At 42.2% G+C, this 22,886-nt stretch overlaps 1 protein-coding gene across 1 annotated transcript in view; it reads right to left on the bottom strand.

Annotated features, from left to right (window-relative positions):
- LOC8053475 (glycine receptor subunit alphaZ1) overlaps window positions 1-22,886 on the bottom strand; it is a 98,920-nt gene that overhangs the window by 41,921 nt on the left and 34,113 nt on the right. Inside the window, exons 5-6 of the mRNA XM_029981906.2 lie at window positions 15,549-15,631; window positions 12,272-12,406 (exon numbers count right to left, since the gene is read on the bottom strand). Of these exons, the coding sequence (XP_029837766.2) occupies window positions 12,272-12,406; window positions 15,549-15,631 (218 nt within the window). The remainder of the gene's footprint in view (window positions 1-12,271; window positions 12,407-15,548; window positions 15,632-22,886) is intronic.

Here is a 22,886-nt window from a genome sequence, read left to right as displayed (position 1 = left end):
TCACATTACAGTGTAAACAAAAATGCGTAGCCGCGGCCAGGAATCGAACCCTGGCCCTTCGCGTGGGAGGCAAGCGCAATAACCGTTAGGCTACGGCCGCGCTGCCTACTTGTCGCGCGGATATGTCTTGTGCACGACGATGGAGACGAGAGGGTGATGAGGTGATTGAGGTAAGCAGGTCTCACACTTCGAGGTCTCCACGAGACATGTAGTCAAGTAAGGACCGCAGGATCCGAGTCCTCCTATTGGCGTCCCCGGTCGGGTACGTCCATTGACCCATAATCGTAGGTCGGTCGTTGAAAAAAAAACAAAAAAACATTAAGTACCTCCTCTCTACGCGAGGTGACAGCCAAACATTGCCGTATCGTAAGAGTGGGGATCCTTACGCCGTTGACAGCAAGGATTGGAGGAAACGGCGTAGGATTCTTTTCTTTTAAGATCACCGAGTTCCATGTTGTGAACTGTCCTAGGTGTCACTGCGCTTCATGTGCGTCTATAGTGAAGTATCATCATATTATTTCTGCGGAACACCATGTCAGTGACAGGGTTGTTCACAAGAGCCCACGGCGTCTTGAGTTCGTTTCTTCGCTTGCTTAGTTCGCGGTGGAGTCATCTTGTAAGGTCATAGATTTCGTAGAAGTAATCGGAGGGTCTGGGAGCTTGCTGGGGGACGTGCGCGGTAGTGGACAGACTCAATGAACTTGTTCACATTTGACGTCCTACAGACTCATGTGCAGCCTCCTGGCCTGGTATCCTTCGCTGAGCCTAGATCCAGCGGATGTTGTGTGGTGTATTGTTTTATTTGTGTAATCTGCTGTCCGTTCGGTAGATCTTTTGTACTGCGGGGCTGCAGTTCAAGCGATGCCTTTTAATTTCTCTGATGTCTGCCTGATAGTTCGTCTAAAATATAAGCAGTTTTTCGCTGACGTTCAGCTGATCCGTGCTGTGCAGCCTACGAAGAATGGCTGGGGGCTCCTTCATTTCGGCAGCTTCTCCGCACATTTCTGGAAGAAATGCAGCTAGAGCTGTAGGTTAGTCAGCGTTGCTTTGTGAGATTCATGATTCACCTGCGCAGCGGTCAACCACGTCTGATTTGGGAGGTTCGTGACTGCGTTTGTATACAGCACTAAGTTGTTTTCGTCTTTGAGAAGTGTTACTCTTTTTATGTAGTTTGGCTTAGTGCTTTCGTATTCACATGAGTCTCGGATTACTCAAGCTTCCAGGGACGCCTTTGTTTCGAAACGTGGTTATCGATCTGGGTTCAAACGCCCATGTTTGCTGGAATGGTCCTACTTTTCTTGGTGTGCTCAATTTTAGCAAGCTGGGTCTGCATCAGCGGTCGAGGACGCCTTGAAATTGGAGGGAGTAAATGCAGCTGTGCAGACATTCTAAGCGGGCGTGTCTTGGTAAACCAGGGATTTACCTCCTCGCATTGTTCAGGAGAGTATTTAGCTTCCACTGGTGCACTTTGTTAAGCCAGTAAAAACTCCCTGCGTACTTCGCTTTAGATACCAAGACCGCCAGGACAGATAGATAGATAGATAGATAGATATTTATTTGTACATTTAAGTACAGGTCGCATAGAAGGCGTTTCCGCCCGTACACATATGTGCCTATGTGGCCAGCTAGACGATGATGGCGATGCGAGGCTTCTTGGCTTGAGAAGTGTGGGACGATGATGATGGGATGGTGAAGAGGGTGAAAAGTGAGGTGGGTGACGTATGATGAGGTTTTATGTTTAGGATGTTTTATGTCACCTTCTCTCCGCCACCTTCCTGCCTGTTAAGATCATGCGTAATAGACCTAGTCTTTGCTTCCACTTGTGCAATATTACCTTCAGCCATTCATTGCCTATTCTATAGCTGTAGCTCAAGTTAACGCTCAAAGTGCTGAGGTGGGGCCCCGTGTCGACGACGTTACTAGCAAAGATCAATCCTAGGTATGTTTTGCTCTGTCCTTCGCAATATATTGTGTATTTAGTGGTTTGTTTTCGCTAACTGCTTCACACCTACGTATTTTAGATATTCCTAGATAACGTCTAGGCCGCGTTGGAGAACCTCCGTTTCATAATCTTAGGTTTCTTTGCTGGTCCAGATTTCTTCCAGGGACTGGCTGCGAATTTCCTGGTCTTGAACTGTAGCTACATTTGAAAGGATCATACCGTCGTGTGAGGACGATTTAACTTGTACAGAGGAACGGAAATTTGTTGCTATAATGTTTATATAAATTAAGAATAAAAGTAGCCCTAGCACTGTTCCTTATGGTACTCCTGAGTAAACTGCTAACGTAAGAGAGTAATCTTAGTTACAGCTAACATACTGCATTCGTCATTAGAAATCAGAACTTATCGAAAATATCGAAGCCTTATTTAATCCCAATAAGCTTAATTATTGTACTAATTTTTATGGGGCACCCGGTCAAACGCTTAGGAAAAATACATAAATATTACGTCAACCTGACTTCGTTCGTTTATGGCTGATGCAAACTCATGTGTGCACTCCATTATTTGCGTGACTGCCTGCTGGTGTTCATACATAACGATATTTCCTCTAAGTAATAATTCATATGTTTAGACATTATGTGTCCTAAAAGGTTGCAGCATGTCGTTGTTAAAAATATGGGGCAATAATTTGGAACGTCCATCTTGTTTCCGGACTTTAAATTGGGCACAATTTTCCCACATAGCTAGTCTTCTGGTAACTTGCTCTGAAAAAGAAACGCACGAAAAATTAAATATAACTACCGCTACAACCACTCGGCATATGTTCTCAGAAAGGCGTTAGGGATATTGTCTTGTCCGGAACTATTTAAGGATGCTGTCCTTCGCATGGAAACTGTGACATCGTCCTGCCCAGAGGCGCAGTTATTTCTGCACCGCTCAATGGCAGCTTCTAGTTCCTACAAGGTGAAGGGCTGGTCGCGTGGGTCCTCGGAAGGGCCGACGACTCATGACACGCACATTCGCGGGTTAAACCTTGGTTCTGGTTGTGGAAATAATATGTTGACCATCTTAGAAACTTAAGAATCGATGTCGTTTTGAACTAATATAGCGATTGTAAGGACTAAGTTTACGCCCTTGTTTCCGCACATAGCGTTGAATATGCGCCGACAGCGCCAAACTTTGGAATAGACGTCGCAGGACTCCCAATGGTCTATCCAAATTGTGGTGTCGAGCTCCTGTGCGCATTTCTTCACCTAAATGGTCAGAGTGTTGTTTTTCTCTTTTTTTTGGGGGGGGAGGGTGTGAAAAATTTTTTTCTATTTCCTGAAGAGTTAGATAGCTTCAAGCCTTCTGTTCTGGATCTAGAAGAGTTGTTTGTCTGGCTTGAAAACGTCTTATTTGATGTTCTCTCTTGTGGCAAACTCAATAACGGTGGCCGAGATACGTGTTTGTGTCAATATACATTTCCCCGCTCTTGTATGACTTCGTGAAATGTCTACCAAATGGAAGTTCTGGTTTGTCTCGTCTTAAGAAAGTCGCAATTTTACCGACGTTTTACTGCAGTATTACGGGGCAGTGGTCCCTACCTTAGGTATCGGGGAGGGTTGACCACTCTAATTTCTTTGCCTCGTTGTAAATAAACAGCTCTGAAGAAAACGAGTGTACTGCACCTGGTTTGAAAACTAACGGTTGTTGAAAAACGAACATACTGCTCTACATTCACCGAAGAAGAAAAGAAAGAAGCCGCCTCTCTTTTAACAAAAAAACCTGAAAGAGATGCCGAGCCGGCAGCGACACATTGGGAACCTATCTTTTTCAGAGATTAGTGGGATTGCCCATTATTTATCATGTTTAACACCACCAGGCAGACGTATGTTGAAATGTTCCCCCTCAAATACTTTTGCCGTATTGCAAAAGCTGAGAGTTGCATCTATTATTCAGTATTGGCTACAGAACTTGGCGGATTGCCTAGTTGGTCTGGTTATGTGGTCGGCAGGAGACCTATGAGCTACAAATCAGGGACGAGTTTCCTCCAGGCCCAACCACTTCAAGTGAACGTTAAAATCCATGTACAACATGGGTCGGGTCTTCGGGATACATGCGCCAGACATCAAGAGCCGCTCTTCTGTCTATAAAGGAATGACTTTTTCTCGCCTCAGTATATAACTGCACCAAAGCTCTAAGAATTTAAGATTTCAATTGGTATGCACCAAGTGAAATCTTAAATTCTTAGAGCTGCGGTGCAGTTATATGCTGAGGCGAAAAACATTTATTTCTTTATAGACAGAAGAGCGGCTCTTGACGTCACCACTTCCTAGAAAGGGGAACAGTGGTAGGAACTGTTGATTTAGATAAGGGAGATATACAAAACGAAGACTGCCGTCTGTGCTTGTGTAATGGTTTCTGAAAATAATTCGGAAGCTTTACTTTTCTTACCGTGTGGTTTATGAACGATTGTGGTACAGTAGCAACCTTGGATCCGGGGAGTTTGAATTAATCGCACATGGTGTCTTGTATGAGTAAAATGCTAAATTTGTTTTGCTTAAGTCTCTGTAAGAACTCTGCTCTATGTGTCGCAAGGCTAGTTCTCTTCCATTAAAGACTTGTAGACTCCTTAGCTCTCATGGTTGGGGTGATGTGTATGCGGCCGGTTGAGGCCAGTGAGGAAGTCCAGCTTGCCTCTCGGAAAAGGCGTCCAGCTGTTTGATTTGTTGCTGCAGCTGGTTGAACATCTTCATCTAAAGGGGTAGCCTTTCTGGAATCTTAGGCTGTTTTTTGGAGTGTCGTGCACGAGCTTGGCAAGTTCCGTGCAAGGGGGTGTAAGGGCCATAAGTTGGGCCTTGCACTGTCCGTACTGGAGCTACTTACGCTCTTGCTCTGTTTTCGTGGATTCCTTTTTTGACAGAATAAAGTCTCGAATGATAAACCTCCAGGCATCTCTTTTCTTACGGTCGTCTTCCGAATTTCGCTTAAGCTTAACAAGCTCCTGCGTCATAGTTATGAGTCTGTCCACGGTGGATTTCTCCTCCGCGTCAATGACTTTGAGTTCCACTGGCCAGGCTTGGAGTTTGGCGTCGTAGTCGAAGGAGCAGCCTCTGCGAGCGGCCTGCCTGGCTATGTCGCATCTCTTGATTTTTGGAGGAGTGGTGCCCAAGTAATGGGAAATACTCTTTGGCGCCATGACCGAATTTGTCGAATGCAATTGGCTAGGGGGCAGGTGTTTCCCTTCCACCACCCATTCCATATTGAGGAGCGCTTCCTGGCTGCGTAGGTGCCTTGTTTTTATTGTGCTGATGCATCTCTTCCGCTCGGATTTTTTCTGGGAATCGCGGGTCAGTGACCAGATGATTCAGTGATCGGATATTGACGCAGTATATGCGCTTCTATATGTGCCCATCTTGGACGATGCAGCCGCAGTCCTTGCACCGTGTTTTGCTGGTGCACACGTTCGCCTTGTGGCTGAGTTCTATGCACTTTATGCAGGTCAGGATGAAGAGTTTATATAGAGCAATCCTCGAGATTTTTTCATGGTAGATGATGGCCGTCTGGGTGGCGTCCCTTGGAAAGGGAGGAGAGCTAGGCCTTTTTTTCTGAGAGGTATGTCACAGAGGATATCACTGTTCCTGCAGGATTGAGCTTCATATAGTTCCTTGGGGCTAGAGTTTTAAGGATGACGTCAGGTTTGCCTCTGCACGTATCTCCCGGCGGAGTTTTGTGGGCGACAACTTACACGGCCTTCTATGGGTCCTTGAGGGAGAAAACTTCGAGAAGGAGGCTGGCGTGTCCGTGTTGGCAGACTGTGGCGGAGATAGGCTTGGTGGTTCATGTAGCCCTGAAGATCGATAAGTCGTCTATCTTGCACTGCGACGGGCTGCTTCACATGATGGCGTACACATTACGCAGTTTGATGGCTGCGGGATTGCTGGCAAGGTTGTATCTTTTTCTGGAGCCGAAGACACTAGTGATATGTTCGTCCCATTCCTGTTCTGAGACTCCGAGATACAATAGTGGTTCATTTGACGGCTGTGTTTTCTTGGTGTTTATTTTGTGGCAAGGCACGTCGTGCCAAAGTCAGCCGCCCCCTCAGAATCATCTTGAATGTAGATGCCCGTGCCCGTATGGCTGGAGCTGTTGTGGGCTTCCATTTCACTTCCTTCGTTAACTTCCGATGAATCAGAATACACAGTGCTTGTTCTAGCGGTCCTGGGTCCCCTCACTTTTCTCGAGGGTTCATTCGGTGTGTCTTTGTCGCTATGGTGGTCATCAGACACAGTAACTTTCCGTCGTGGGGGAAGGCGCTTCGTCCTAGCGATTGGGCGTTGGGGTGTAGAGTCTGTGGTCGGTGAATTCTGTAGCTCATCAGAGAGTTTTTCTTCAAGTTGAGACGTGGGTACTCTTGGGTTCAGTATAGGGTCCCTCGGGGCTTCAGATAGCTTCGCCAGAGATGACTGGGCGTCGTGAGCGGGTGAGGTGCATCCGCCAGGGGCTGGGCCGAAAAATAGCCTTGGCGCTCGGCCTTCTAAAGACGAATTAAATATTTGTAAAAACAAAACACGTCAAAAAGACGCTCTGCCTCTTAATTGAATGAATTTCCGTGCTTTCGGGAAGCTATGAAGTCCACTTTTTCATTACCAGTGTCGTTAGAAAAACGTCTAAACGTTATCGGCTATATGGATTGTGCTAAAGAGGCGTCTGCCCTGAATGACAGCTTGTGTTAAAAAGATAGCGTGAACATAATATACCCATTTTTAAATACTGCTCTCTATCGGCAGCTATGGAGTCCCTGCACAATTGCGGACTAAACCCGCAACGTCATGGCACACCTTATGGCCTGCTTGGATAAGAAAAGGTGATGAACGCAATGATGTTGCACTTTCCGCGCTGTTTGATTGGATCGTCGGCTCCTAGCATTGGTCGCGGTCCCACGTTGGCTATTATACGGAATAGCTTCCACATTCCACGATGTTTATTGTTTCATCCCTGCTCTTTTGAATAATCGGCACTTGACTTTCAAAATGGGCCTATGAGCCACTTTCTGCATTTCTTAAGCAGTCAATGTGCTCAAATGTTCGAGCCATCAGGGTTTTTCAGTTATGTTCCAAGTTAGAAAGTATGATAAAAAAAAAAATAACGTAGGTTTTATGCACTTCAACATTAACTGCAGCATCAATAATTACGAGTTTATATTTCAATGCACAGTGATTTGAAATCGCTTAAGGCACGTTCAAAACTGGCGCATAAATGGAGAGTTTGTTTATATATCCTTCCCCTGCCTTGCTTGATAAAGGCGATACACAAGAGAACGGAAATTATAGAAGGGTGTTTTTTATACTACTGCATAGTGCACACTGTCACGTGACGTGACTGGTTTCTAAACATCACAGGAACTAACCACGGTGCTACGTAAAACGGAGAGAAGATATTAAAGACGGCGACAGCAAAGCCATAGTCAAATGTTTTCTACGGCTCTCATCAAAATGTTGTTCTCATGTCACTCTGGGACCTCTTATGAGTGGTATGCTGAATACAACAAAAGCTCATGTCTTCCGCCCATCTATGAACTCGACTTTACTCAATGCGAAACTGGGTTCCCTTAAAACACATACGGAGGCTACACGCAAACGTTTTAGGAAGCCAACTGAAACTAACAGCAAGCGCAAGAATGCGTCCTCTTTCAGTGTAATATTGAGAACTAAGAAGGTAGGAATTCCGGGAATTTCAGCACTGTCTTTTTTGCGCCTTAATAGAAAAAAAAACTAAAAGAAAAAAGTCTTTGAATCACCGAAGCTACGCGAGAGCCTGGCAAAGTGCACATTCCGTGCGAACTTGTTAGGAAATGTCTAACAAGGTGAAAGAATCCTGACAACAGCATTGTTTCTTTGAGCGCCAAACTAAACGAAAACAAATAATTGTTTGGTTTTGATTTTGCAGAGGACGTACATGAAAAGCAAAAGCAACTGGCTCATAGTACCGACAAGTTACTTATCTGTCTATTACAGTAGACTAGCTAGATCCAGTTATAATATTGTCAGGGAGTTTCCTTACATGGAAGTGCTATTCATAAAAATGCGTTTGTAAAAAAAAAGTGTTTAGTATTGCGAAAACGTTTGCTTATTTTCATTTTTTGTCTATTTGTCTTTTTGTACCTAAAACGTATTTAATTTTATATCATTTCCAAACCGTCTGCAGTCGCTGGCATGGACCTAGTAGAAAAAAACCTAACTTACAAATAAAGCTATTTATATAGAGTTACGGTACAATTACGATTGTTGTAATAAGTACATATCACAGTTGTTTCGCTCATTAGAGTACTCAGTTTTAAAATATTGGTTACCTGTTCATTACTCCTCGAAAGCTCGTTTATGTCGGTTCGATCTACAAGAACGTTGGAAACATCTTTAGTTGAAAATGACTCTCAAAGTAATAATTATTATGCCGCCGTAAACATGCCGTCTGTCATTATTTCACAGGCTCTATGACCATACATCGCTTCACGACGATTCTTTTTAAGCACGTCCTAATGTTTTAATGTAGCGATCATTTATTCAAGGTAACGCGCATCACATGCCACTCATCTAGTTATGCAGTTATGCATGATCATTCATACCAGGAAACATAATCAACTGGAACAACCTACCGACTCGCATTGCGACTCAACTAGATGTATCGAACTTCCAAGAGCTCCTGCGCAGTTATACTAATACTTAACATTATATTTATTCCTTGTTCTTGTATTATCTTCGTAAACGTTTTGTGTTCTGTGTGCGCTATAATATATTTGCCGTCTTCCTATGTAATCCCCTTTTACAGAGGGCTTTTTTGTGTACCTGAACTAAATAAATAAAAAAATGAATAAAATTGTAATGTCTCAAACACACAGAATATTAAAACACACATTAGAGCGGAAGACTGACAAACACCAGTTTTTGAAATGAAACAAATTTTTAATACCACTCATCTCGACCATAGAATACACTGCGGCAAAACGAAAAAAAGTGCACTTTTTTTTGCCGCCCCAATGGTGATTATTTTGTGTTTTGGTATCATTATCAATTTTATATTTTTTGTGCTGCGATTTCTACATCTGTTTTTCTTTCAACCCTCGTATCTTTGGCAAGATATACAAATTCATTTCTCAAATGATAAATGAAGAAATACACACTTTAATATGCATTGCGAGTGAAATGAATTGAAGCATTTTTTTATATCGCGCTTAACTATAATCTTTCAAGTTACAGCTATATATTTTCCCCAGAGAAATCAACAAATCGATTCTCTGAAAATATACAAAATAAAATTTCCTACATGATACCAGTCGCTTACAAAACGTCGAGGTGTTTAACATTTCATTTCTGAATAAATCTATACTAAGCAAAACATCAATTTTCAAGTCGTGCTTGTATTCCGATTCGAAAAATACAATTCACAGATTTCCCTAAGCACATTTTAGTTTCTCGGCAAGGCATAAACCTGACTTCTGACTTCACGTGCGAATTTATTCGTATAGTAATTTTTAGAGGCATTTTATTACTAACTTAAAGGCCTCGCCTGGACTTTGAATTTTCTATACACATTTTAGCGTTGTGCGGGTACTTTGTGACACCAGCGTTCGTTTATACTTTAAAACGTAGTCTGATCCGCTTAGCCCATCCGTTTTCCCATCGCTTACTCGTAATATTTATTAAGATCTCGTTTCTTGTTCTGCAAGAGGTCTCAGCCACTAAAGCAAAAATACTAAGTGACGTACTTAGGTTACAGTAATACTGATGGCAATTGTTTTACAATACGTATTGGGCTAGTTGGAACGCAAGGAGACACACGCCAAGCAAGGGAGCACAAAGAGCACGTTCAGGAAACGCGGCAACCAAGCGCGCGCCGCCATTTGTTAAGGTTGGAAAGAACCAAAGGCACGCGGCATGTCTCGAGGCTAAACAAACCCACGAGGTTCACAAGGAACCGACGAAAATCCACGGCAAATGGACAACGAAGGCTGAAATGACCCAGCTAACTCCGATAAATACAAGCACCTCTCCCTGCTTGGCATACGTTTAGATGGCAAAAGAAATAACTTGTGTGCGAGACCGCGGCGCCAATGTGACTATATTACCATTCGCGTTCTGGGTTAACGCTTGATGCGCCTCGTGTTTTTCTTCTTAAAAAATGCAAAGCTTTTTCTACTACAGTAGCCGGTGCACTAAGAGTCAAAAAGCGTTATGAAAGCGTTCAAAAAACCTAATCGAAACCGGTAACTGCCACAGAGCTCAGTGAATGCCAAGGATAGCTTTCTCTCGCTCCAGCCGGGACGTCATGTCTCACGACGACGTCACGCTTTCACGTCATGTGTCAACCCGCCTCGAAATTCAGCTGCGTTGCTTGCAGCGCCTAAAACGGTGGGGTACTAGCCCGGCGTTGCTTCGGAACATTGAGTGATTATGACACATTTGATAGACTCCTTACGAGAAACTGTCCTCAGGATCGCAGCTGTGCAATACCTGCACAAAGCGGACTGAAACCTCAAAGTCACGGCACAGATTATGCGTTTGTTTTCATTAGAAGCCTAAAACCACAGCCTTCTATATACTGACAAAGCCGTGCGGATCGCCACGTGCAGCGGCCGCCGAGATGGAAAAGGTGGAGCGGCAAACAACGGATGAGAGGAGAGCCACGTGATTTGCGCCCGCTGTGGCGAGACGCCAAAATACACCTCTCCCGAGTGAAACAAGTGTATTTCGAATCCTCGCCACTAGAAAAGCTGTGCGCTGACGTCCAGGTTCCCCGAGAAATGACTCTTTGATGCTCTGTGCTGCCAGATTCTCGCGCTCCAAATCTGTGTACGGACACTATATGGGTCTGACGTCGAACTCTTAGGCCTTGTGAGTATAGAGAAGGCTATGCTAAAACAACACCCACATGAAAAAGTGAAAGCCATTTACAACTCGCTGTAACGCCGAATTGGAGCGCAGCTCTTGAGGAGGAGGACGGAAGGGTACTGAGGGGAGGGTAGACCCCTCCTCCTCCTCCTCCTCCTTCTCCTCCTCCTCCCCTCTTTCTTTAATATGCTCCGGGGGGTCACCTAACCTCGGGGGAGGGGGTCACGCGACCTCGGGGGGTGTCACGTGACTTCAGGGGGATCACGTGCCCTCGGGGAGGGGGTGACGTGACCTGGGGGGTCACGAGACCTTGGAGTGACCTTGGGGGGTTACGTGGGGTCACCTTGGGGATCACGTGACCTTGAAATGACCTTTGGAGGGGTCACGTGACCTTGGGGTGACCTTGGGACGGGTCACGTGACCCCTCCAGTGATGAGCGCAGCCCTAGTAAAAAAAATCATTTGTATGAGAAATTTCTTGTGTCCAATAAACACATATGAATCATACAAGATATATAAGAACATATAAGAACATATAAGAACAATATAAGAATTATATGAGAACTATATAAGAATTATATAAGATATATAAGAACCCATAAGAAACTTATAAGAAACTTCCCACTAGTTTCTTATATGGTGCTTGTATGTTCTCATATATCTTATATAGTTCTTATATAGCTCTTATATGGTTCTTATACGGTTCTTATATGTTCTTATATATCTTGTATGATTCATATGTGTTTATTGGACACAGAAATTTCTCATACCAATGAGAATTTTCAATAGGGAGTGAGCTTGGTCTTTTGAAGTTGTTAGATTGACTTGTCGGCCCCTAGCATTGGCCGCGCTCTGACATTTGCTGTATAATGAAATGACTTGCACATTCCACGGTGTCAGTTGTTCGGCCGTTTTACGGTTGTTTCCGAACTTGTAATAATCGGCACGTGACTTTCGAAAAAGGTCTATAAAAGCCTTGATTCTTTCGGCCTGACTCGACATCTAAGAAAACTTTTGTGAGTTTTTGGTTACTCTTAACCAGGCTTCGATTTGTCTATCTATATCAGGGGTGGCCAGGCTGACCCGGCCTAAGAGCCGCAAACAAAACCACGAAGCTTTCAAGAACCGTGGGAATGGGGGGGGGGGGGGGGGGGGGCAAACTGTTTTTGAGAGCAATAAACGAAACTACAACTATTTTTAATCAGTCCGAGTTAAAAGCAGTCCAACTGTACGTACTGTGGCAGTAGCACAAGACTATTAAACCGCTACCTACTAAGACGCTTTCCATTTCTATTTTTGGGGAAGTGCTCGTGTGACCGGGAGGGAGGCGGAGGATTCGGTTGGAGAGGGGGGGGGGGAGAGCCGCGAGCCGCAATTGAACACGCGAAGGGCCGCAGCTTGGCACCCCTAATCTATATTATGTCTGTTATACTTTCATGCAGAACAGTAATGTTACTTACCGATGTGAAATTTCTCCATGCAGTCAGAGGTATTAATCTTCTGAATCTCAAACTGAGGAAGCTTGAGACCTTCAAAAAGGATGATTGGGTTGGCTTCAGACCATTCAAGGTGAAGCTCTTCTGTAGTCTTTGAGACTGGAACAAACATGTTGCAAATAATCACGTATTTATTTCTTATTCGCTTCCACAAACATGACTATGATTTAATCCACACCTTCTTATTATTTACACGCTACAGTTTGACATTTCGAAAGTATTAATAAAGGCCATCGTATTTATTGTACCCTTTTTTCATTGAGAAACTATATGCGCTCGAAATAGTACCTTAAGTAAATTAAACACTACTAAACAATATGTATAAGATATGTTTTCCACCTTTTATCGTTGAATGTGTGACCGGTTCAGAAATACCAAATCCAATGCATGCAGATCGGTCTGTTCGAACATTAGATACAAGGCTAACTGCCACGGTCAGTAATCCGAACAACGAATACATTTTAATTAATTTGTGAATTAAAGTTAGATGGGTAAGTTTTAATTGCGAAATTGGCGGACATATCTATTAAAGGATGTCTCTTTACGGAGTCGTCGGTTATGTGAATTAAGATATTTATTGATCAGTTTCAGCGTTTTAGCAAAACCACCTAGATACTAACAAAGTCTGCTTACTCCCTCAAGGCTCAATAACGGGCGACGCGGCTGATGATTTTCTTCCTGCTTCAAGCTTGTTATTATATTTGCCTGGTCTTGTGGGCGAAGCAAAAGCCACCGGCGTTCGGGAAGTTTTACAATCAACGGTGTGCAGAAGAAACATTGCAAAGAACTTGTATCTTGGTGGTGTTTGGCTTCAGTAGCCCGATTCAAAAACTAGAAGCAAAAAGTGTGCCGATAATAGACGACAATGCGAAAAACAAAAGAGCGCGATCTTGTAGCACGCCAAGAATTACATCCGACATATTGCAATCGGCAAGAAAACGACGCCAGCGACCCGAATGCTAAAGAAATCATGAAAAAAATCGACCGGGCATCGTTCAAGAGACCAGATGCCAACGCGTTGCCCCGTTCTCCTGCGGAAGCACCGATAAACCTCGGGTTTTTTGGGTGACGTGAACGCAAGCGTGAACGGGGTTCACGATTTTTTTCTTTCTTGCACATGTTATTTACACGCAGCCTTTTCCAAAAACAGTCGGCGACAGCGCGAAAAGCATGCGAATTTGTATTTGGTGTTGTTTTCTGGCGCGTGTTGTTCTGGTGTGAATTTGTTGTTGGTGTTGTTTTCTGGTGCCTGTCTTTTTTTTTTTTTTTTTTGTATGCTGTAGTGTCAGCTTGCGTTTCTTTTGATGCGAGAGCAGATAATTGCAGAAGGACGAGATTAAGGCTCTGAAGCGAGGCAAAAATATGACAGTTTTGATCATCTACGCATTCAGCCATAATTAAAGATTCGTATGGTTAACAGTGAACAACCAAAGCTGAAACATCCCCAAACCTCTTCATTTAGATATAGGGCAGAAAACAATCTGACTGCTGTGCAACGAACGATATATCCCTACCGAAAAATCCGGTATAACTTTTCGCTATCCGGATTATGGAACCAGAAATCTATCTGGATTCTATCTGGACTGTATCTGGAATTTAGGTTTTCAGAAATTATTCCTTTGTCTGCAATCTGGATTTCGGGTTTCCAGTAACGAATTTCCGGTTCCATAATCCGGATAGTGAAAAGTTATACCGGATTTTTCGGTAAAGATGTTTCTATATCTGATCTGTCATTGGTGAACGAGGCTGGTAAAACTCCTCTAAAACTAAAGAAGAGAGATTTTGGTAATAAAATATCCTTAAAGATGCAAAACATGGTTACGTATAATAAAAACACAAATTATACGGACGGCGTGTCTGCTTGTTTTTAACCAGAAAGTGGATTTTCATGGCTGTGGCTAGAACTTTGATGTCGTTGGAGGAAAAAGTTTATGCGGCGTACATCGACTGGAGCAAGACCGGCAATACTAATTTCATTTCGCGGGAACGTTCTTTTTTTTTCTCGTCGCAGTTAAGATTAAATGTTTTCTTTCGAGCTATGGGGCTTGGGGGGAGTTTTTGGAAAAACGATGCAATCATCCTGCCAGGCTTGAACAATTTTTTATTAACCGGCGCGACATCTGTCAACTGAGCTTGATGTCGACGCTATCTGAAACCAATTCGAGTTTTTTGTAGCGCCTGAAAAGGTTTTCCAGTGCACAGTTTGCTTCACGAGAGCTGAGAGCTTCCCACTAATTGACACTCTCCCCAGTAACTGCTCGACAAAAAAATGGACTAACCCTGAATAGCATGTATTGGCGTGGAGGTGTCTACTGCTAAACAGTAAGATATCATTAGTCTTCGCGTCCTAAGAAATAATTGAAAATGTTTTCAGAGATGAAAGGCATCGGCTTAATCCTTTCCCCACGCTGCCTCATTGCAAGACAGAAAACCATAAAGTTGCTGAATCACAAACAGTGGCACAGCCTCCTTGCCCTGGAAATGCTGAGAAACCAAAACTTAAGAAACTTAACGCTACCAAGATGGCCGCGTGCACAGTGTTGCCAGTCCACCGAGAGGTTTCGCATATCGTCTATTTCTCCCACAAAACCGCTTTGAAAATTAAAGTAATCGTTTCAGTCACACCGTCACTATGAATAGAGAGTGTCCTTCGTTGATGCGCAGGAAACCACGCCACTAAGGAAGGAACGAGGAACCAGAAACGAGCACACCACTCCTCTAGGCCAGACTGAGAACAGGGCACATGAAACGTTTTGTGTATGAAGTTTTGTTATCAGGTGAGAATTGTGAGAAAATTTATCGATGAATAGCTCAATCTCCTGTCTTTATGCCGAACCTATGAATTAATTTAGCCCCTCAAATTACATTGTACGTTTACTTGTACGTTTACTTATAAACCCGAGACAACAGAAACAATCGGAAAGAAAGAACAAAGGGTCATCACATTCTCAATTTGAGATGTCATTGTGCAGTCCATTTTTTTTTCTTTTTTGTCGTTTGTTTTTCTTGTCTTGGGGTTCATAAGTATATGAAGGATCGTTCACCAGCTAGTCTTTGTCATTACCGTTATTTGAGTATAGATTGTGACACTTATCATCCCCTCTAATATCCGAAGACTTTATATAAACGCAGTGAAAATGGCATTTATGTAACAAAGAGCCTGTTGTTTAAAAAAAATCACAATAAAAAAGCATCAGGCGTGTATTTCACGCGAGTTATCTAAAATTTTCAAGTAACTCACATGATGCAAGCTCAATGCTGCAAACTTGCGAGTCCATAGGAAACCGGTAGAGGTCCATCATGCAGGCAAAGCGAAGTTTGAGCCTGAAAATAACAATAAGTGTGTTGCAAAGTCCATTTGTCTGTTATTTGGTGGCATAAAGCCTAACTTCGTAACAAGTGTGTTGTTCTCAAGGAAACATTTTCGTTTTCAGCCTTATCAGTGCTACAAACTTGAGTGTAACTAAAATTTACGTCGGATTTTTATTTTCAATAACCAAGGCTCTGCAACCTTCATAAAATTCTAAAAATGCCTTGACGCGTACCACATTGTAGTGTACAACAATAGGGTCATCTTTCAGTGTTATCTTTGACTTTATCATACGCTATGCAACCTCAAATGTCTCTAATTGATATTAACCTTAGTGCAAGGTACAGAGATACCGCCAGATAAAGGCTGCTTTATATTCCTAAGAATCATATCACAAAGGGCCTTGCAGAAGCTCGTTTCCTGCTTTGCATCCTTTTGTTTCTCTTTGTGCTCTTTTGTACGACAGGAAATGAACCAGGCATGTATCACGTGAAAAGGGTCAAGTTCGCCGGATTTGTGTGCAAGCTGTGGCAATAGATGTTGCCATTTTGAGAAAAATAACATACGAATTGGCCTAACATTTTCAGGTCTTAACTTAAAAGCACCCATAACGATCCACCTGTGTCGGAAATAAAAAAAATGAGATAAAAAATAATACTGGTTTCGAAATATGTACATACAAGTCGGAGTTTTCGTTAGCTGAAAAAACCTTACGTAAATGTTCGTCAGACATGTCCTTTCTTTCTATTTTTACTATCGTCGCATTGACTTGACCGTTAGCATAAGTCTCCCTACGCTGACATCTCCGATGCCTTGCAGTTCACGCATGACTCGTTCTGGTAAAAGATACATATAGTTAACCCTTGCGTTAAGATGGAGCTGCCAAAGGGATCTGTTCCTTGTGAAAGCATCTACAGGCTTCTCGTGTACGAAGAATGTTAGCTCAGTGATCTGGTAGATGAGCTTCTCGATTAGCGCCAGTACACCTTCAGTGCCGTTGATGACCCTGTGTTGTTTTGGAAGCTGCACTCATCAGACTAGCCAGTGCTTTCCAAATACTTTTTTTCAGATTTTGGAACTTCCGTTGTCTAGCGCAAATGTAGAGCGTCCATTCTTAAAATTTTGAGTTGTCTACAGGAAGGAGTGGGCGGAAATGTGAGAAGCAAGCTTCGGTATGTATGCGTGCATATCTTACGAGAATAAAGTGTGAAGAACATTGTGTATCAGAAGTAAATTAAAGTTTATCCCTTTCCCGTCTTGATTGTTTGCTTCTATTCGTGACTTTAAGCGTCTGCACGAGACATTTCAATGAAATTCATCAGCCCTTGGGAACTAAACACCGTAAAACATCCGCAGATTTTCACATAAATTAACACCGAAAAGAATACGGCCTACATACAAGGAAGAACAAACTACATATACCTTAACGCTAACGGCTCTTACTCCGCCGATTGCATCATGACTTCAGACACAACAAATATATTTTAAAAGGCCTGCATGAATTTATAAAGAACACTATTAAAAAAAAAAAAAATCCGAGTGACGCTATATATAAACTAATTAATTTTTTTGCATGCGAACGCCTCTACACACATGTTGGCGTTCCTAAGTACTTCTTGTTACCAAATCTCGTTACTGTTTACCCAACCATGCTTATCGAAATGTTTTTTTCTACGGCGACCGCGAAACTAACTACATCGCGTTTCATGGTGCGTAGAAAAAATACAAACTGTGGATAAGTTTTAGGTTTTTACGGTTCGTCATAAACGATCAAATCACCAGATTGTGAAAGGCCAGCTGTTTAAGCAGTCTCAAAACAATACTGTACTCCAACTAATATTAAACCTTTTCATAAAGTGACTACTCACTGCGAACTCATTTTCTATATTCCACCAATTTGCGTAGTTGTACAATAAATCTTGAAGGTGTGATGAATAGAGGACGTGATGAATAGAGGACGATGAAGAGGAACACAGAGAGCTAAGAGAGCGTTTTTTTATTTGTGTATACACAGGCTGGCCATACTCAACACATCCTGGATAGAACAACTTGTAGTACCTGCATGGATGTCGTCATCATCGAAAGCCAATGCCTGTCACAGATTAGGCACGAGAAATGCGTCTACGTTCGGCTCAATCTTGACTCAAAGCCGAGCGCTGACGCAGGACTCGTTTCCAATCTGCGTTCAGCGCCGGCCTTCTCTGGTGACGCAAACAAGTAGCAACACTATGGCCTTGTCTTCTAGGTGATGGCGTTATACTTAGCTAAAAGAAAAAAAAATGCAATGTATATTCTACGAGGCGTGATCTAAAAGGTTCCGGAGCTCATTTTAGCATAGAATTATGGGGCATCACAGGGATAGGCGCACAGCAGTCGAAGACAGGATCCTTCATTTCTCGTTATACCAAAAGGTGTCGCTCTGTAAGCATCTGGAGCTGCACTACATGAGTTTATTTAACCACATGCACGAACATAATGACAATCTCTTCATGTACTGAGAACCTAAGTGAGAGCGAACATCAATTTCACGTCAAACACGACAAACATAGATCTCAAACCTGTGAAATTGTTGTGAAGGCTTATATAAAAGATCAATGAGGTGTGCGAACTGTCTTGAGTGGCACTAGCACCTCAAGAGTGAAAGAAAATCAGTGAACAAAGGATAGGTCGAATAAGGTCGTCCTATCACTCTTCGTCTTCCAGCGATGTTCTACAGTGCTGAAGCTCGAGTGCCACTCAAAATACTTCGCAAAATGTACCACTTTTAACACAATCCTGCTGAACCCTTTCAAAACCTCTGTTTTATATTTGGCCAGTTTGACGTACAAATGATGTTCGCTTTCGTTCTTGTAGGCAGAAAAGTTGAAATCGCCATTGTTCCCGTGCACGTGGACATAAAAACTTCTTTTGCGCAGCTCCAAATTTTTACAACGCAACGCCCTTTAGTGTAATGAGACACGAAAACTCCTTCTTTCGATTGCTACGCTCATTACTGCGCTGCTCTTTCTTTTTACGCTACAAAATCAGTACCGGATATTTTTTTATCACACTGCATACGTAATCGGATGTGGAAATGCACAAGAAAACCGGTCTAAATTGGAGCTTGCTTAAGCGATTGTAAATCATTCAATATTCAGAAGATGCTTCGATCTTTTACATCGTGTTTCCTGCGGAATTTTAACAACTAAATAAATACACGACTCTTACGTTCGTAATAGCATCCCATAAATCTAATAAAAAATGTAAATTCTCATTTGCCTTATGTTTCATGCCTTAAAATATTAATCCAGTGCTTTTGTTTCCTGTTTTTATAATAAAGATTATCTGGTTTCGGTGTTTGCAGAGTCAAAATATTTCAATTACAAAGGTAGTGCTACGTCATTGAACTGACTATGCGCAGTATGTTATAACATTTTCTAATTAAATAACTAATCGAGGTTCTGATTCTGGGTACCTTTTTTTGTCGTGTGTCTCGGTATCTCGGGACCAAGAGCTTTCTTTAAATATTTGATATAGGAATTTGGAAAACGTTTCAAGCTCCACTTTCCTCGCATGTTTAATTTATATTAAACTGATAATATTGAAAGTTAAGTTAAAAGGGCTCATATTACGGTTTGATTTTTTTTAGAATCGTTTTCTCGAATATTTGCTTGTTACAGTCGTTAAGAACCTTCAAATCTTACGCATTTAGTTTTAAAATATAATATATACACTCTTAGAATGGTAGAATTTCAGTATTTGGTGATATTAAATTCAATTTAGAGAAACAATATTATGTTTATTATGGCCCTAGTCTAAACAAGAATGCACAGGAAACAACTGCATATGTATTTATTTTATGTAAGTAAATGCCTAACTTTGTAAACAAAAGTATGAAACATTATATACTCGCGAAATTGCTAAGATACTCAGGTGGGCGTAAGCATATAACATAATAATATTACATGGAAACCCATGATGATATTTTTAATGTGCTTATAACAGTTGAGGTGAAATTGCGACTTACAGTAAATGCGTTATATTCAAGCTTTCGTCACCTCAGCTAAAGTGAAAGTAGAGCTTGTTAGAAACTGAAAAAACATAACAATAAAACGTTCGACCTATTTTGATTATTCTTATAAACCTCGACTGTACAGAATGTGCCGTGCGAGAATTAGGCAAGCGTTTGGGTTAGTTAAGCCTGGTACGAAGGAACTTCGGGGGGTTTCAGATGCGCTGGACGAAAGACGCACTCTGTTCTTCGGGTTTATCGAAGGTGGTCAAGGACACTTAACGTTTATTCAGGGATGTTACCTCTCACGAGCACGCTTTAGGAAAGGATTTCTATGCTTTGTGATTCCTCGGTGGGTGCGTTTAAGACCGTGAATTATTAGAGCTCTTGGATTGCGAGAAATCCCTTGTGGTAACTGAAGTAATCGAAAAACGAAAAGGCTTATTGCAACACTGTTGTCTGAAGCTGTGGCGTTCCATACCCGCTGATCCAAACCGCGATGTTGTGATTTCCACTGTGGAAATACGTTTCATCGTTCTGGAAACAGGTGCGTACGAAGATGGTCGCCGGCGGACTAAGTATGCTAAAAAACGTATGACCGCCTATGCTAGTATGGCCTACGATCGCCTGCTGACTAATTATTATGAAATAACTATGACTCGCCGCTGACGATCGCCTGTAGACTAGGTGTGATGTGCTGAGTATAACTATTCGCCGGCGCTCACCTATGGATAAACTATGACGTACTAAGCGTGACTAACGCCGCTAGTTGGTTGCGTACTAAGTATGCTGGACTAAGTATCACTCACTGCAGAAATTCGCAACGCAGGTGACTGTTCACGGCAAGTCATCCTTAGTCCAGCTACTTGCGCTGTCCTTCCCTTCCTTATTGTGGCGTCGAGCAAAGACGACGGACTGTGCTTCGCATGGTCCTGGGTTTGATTGCCGCTCTGCTCCTTGGTGAATCGCGCTCTAGGTGATTATTTCTCCTGGTTATAGTTATCAACAAATATCTATCACTTAGTATACCTTCTATGTGTTTTAGATGCGTACGCATTGCCTGCTTTTGGCTATGCATAATGTCCTATGTATTGGGCTGTGTGTAACGCTTTTTCGTTACACTGGAGCGGGACGCTATACGTATGTAATCCAAGCCATAATCATTCTGTGCTAAAAAGAAATTGACATCCCAAGTTTGGCGAAGTCGAAACACACGCGGTTCAAGTGGCATGAGGACACTGGCAGCATAATGGCTATTGCGCTCGTTCATTCACAGTGCATAAAGAAAGTTAAAGAAAATCTAAACGCTCTCTTGCAAATGCACTGCCTACAATTGGGAAACAAGGTATACATTGAGCTAAGCTTAAAAAATCATAATAACACATGCAAAATTAATTGGTGTCTTACTACAGAGTACAGTTTCTCCCTTTAAATAATATTGAAATTCCGATATCCACTTATATGTCAAACCAGATGTTTTAATTAGTTTAAGTGTTTCGTCATATTTCGTATTTAACAACTTATTACAGATGTTGTAACACGTTGTAGTATTTAAATAGAGAACATTTTGTGTTTTTCAACACTTGTGAATAAATACACTTTAACTACAATTTCCAAGTGAAAGCAACTAAGACATCTGGATGTTTTGACAGCCAAAAGCCAGTTTTCTCTCGAGGTAGTGCGACAATAGTACTGTCTGTCGGTAAGAAATTGGCATGTGCATTGCAATTTCGAACCTCTTGTTTTCAACGAATGCGAGACAGTAGTGAGTTCAATACGGCACTCTTATTCGATGGGGATCCAGGTCGAAACTGGTATGAAGTCTGATGGCTCAATTTCGCAGCGTGCTTTTTACTCCGCGTTCTTTATGCTGTTGTACGCTAACACTAGCTGACACCTTCGTCTATTGATTCAACCTAGGAGATGTGAGTCGTATGTAAATATCATGACTCTTCGCAGAATCCATCATAAGAAACGTGCAAGACAAATAGAAGAGATAAACAGGAAACGTATGGGTCGGTTGGAATTGTTTTTTTGTTTTTTGTTTGTATTTTTTCCCAAAAAACCGTTGCGAGACTGTTACCGGCGAGCACGGAATTTGAAACCCTGTGAACCCATTCTTCCGCTTTTCTCCGTACTTATGAAATGCGACTGGAAGATAAGGACCCATCGAGATTCATAACATTTGACAATATTCTTATAGTTGAGTGTGCTAAAAGAAGGGTTTGTTTCTCTGAACGAACTATAATCTCCTGCACAGTATCCATTCAGCCGCACCTCCTACTTTATATAAAACATTTGACTGTTATACCGGCGATTTCGTTTTTGCGCATTTAATTGTCCACTCATATAGACCATTCTATTCATTCGAGAATTAGCTTTTGTTACACTGGTTAGTTTTCAGACGCAGATAATTTTCTATGGGAACCTAATAATTTTAAAAAGGTATTTAAGCAAGGCCAATTACTTCCCGCTGTATTTGCATTTAATTTTTGTTTATTCTAATTAACGTTTGTAATAACATATACAGCTCAAAGCGTCTTGTATTTGTATCTTACCAATATTTTTTTCAAGCATTTTGCTTCTCCTTGGAACTCGTTAGCCGGTTCAATGTCACTTGTTTTGTGTGGATGCTTTATATTTTACAAACAGCATGTAGTGGTTGCATATTACCATCCTAACTCGTTATGAAAACCTGTTTCAATAAAGCTTTCTGTCTGCCAATTCTTCGTCATAAAAAACGGGACCTCCCTTTGAATTATTCTCCTGCTGTAGTTTAACGTAAACGAAGTCTGTGCAGCTCACAAGCAAAACATTTAATGACTTCTCGACGTCTACATTTCTCTGCGTTCTAGGACCATCTGGAACAATCGTCCCGATAACGTGCTGACGCTAGGTGCGCGCCACGGAGTGATTTACAACCGTCATTACGTCGGCTCTAACGTTTGCAGTACCCAATCCTAGGCATAGACACGACAGCCCCCAGTGCGTTGCGAGAATAAGGCCCGAGCAGGCTTTTTCTTCCTGTTACCAAAGTTCATGATTCTCAGAGGGCGCCTCTCTAAGACATCCAGAAGATGAAGTGCACCTTAGGTTCCTGCGATTTATTTTAGTAGTTTCTCGATATTTTTTTAAAGTCAAATCTGCCCGAATAGCAGTTTGAAAAGCCAAACACTCGAAGGCGCGACACCCTCCGGACGATTTCTGGGGATCATTGCTGTCTCCTTCACAGCATCAACGAATGGCACAGCGAAGAAAATTTTAGCTCAATGTACGGA

This window comes from Ixodes scapularis, unplaced genomic scaffold, assembly GCF_016920785.2.
Source record: "Ixodes scapularis isolate PalLabHiFi unplaced genomic scaffold, ASM1692078v2 PGA_scaffold0__279_contigs__length_252992795, whole genome shotgun sequence".
Lineage (NCBI taxonomy): Eukaryota > Metazoa > Arthropoda > Arachnida > Ixodida > Ixodidae > Ixodes > Ixodes scapularis.
This window is presented reverse-complemented; position numbering and strand designations above follow the sequence as displayed.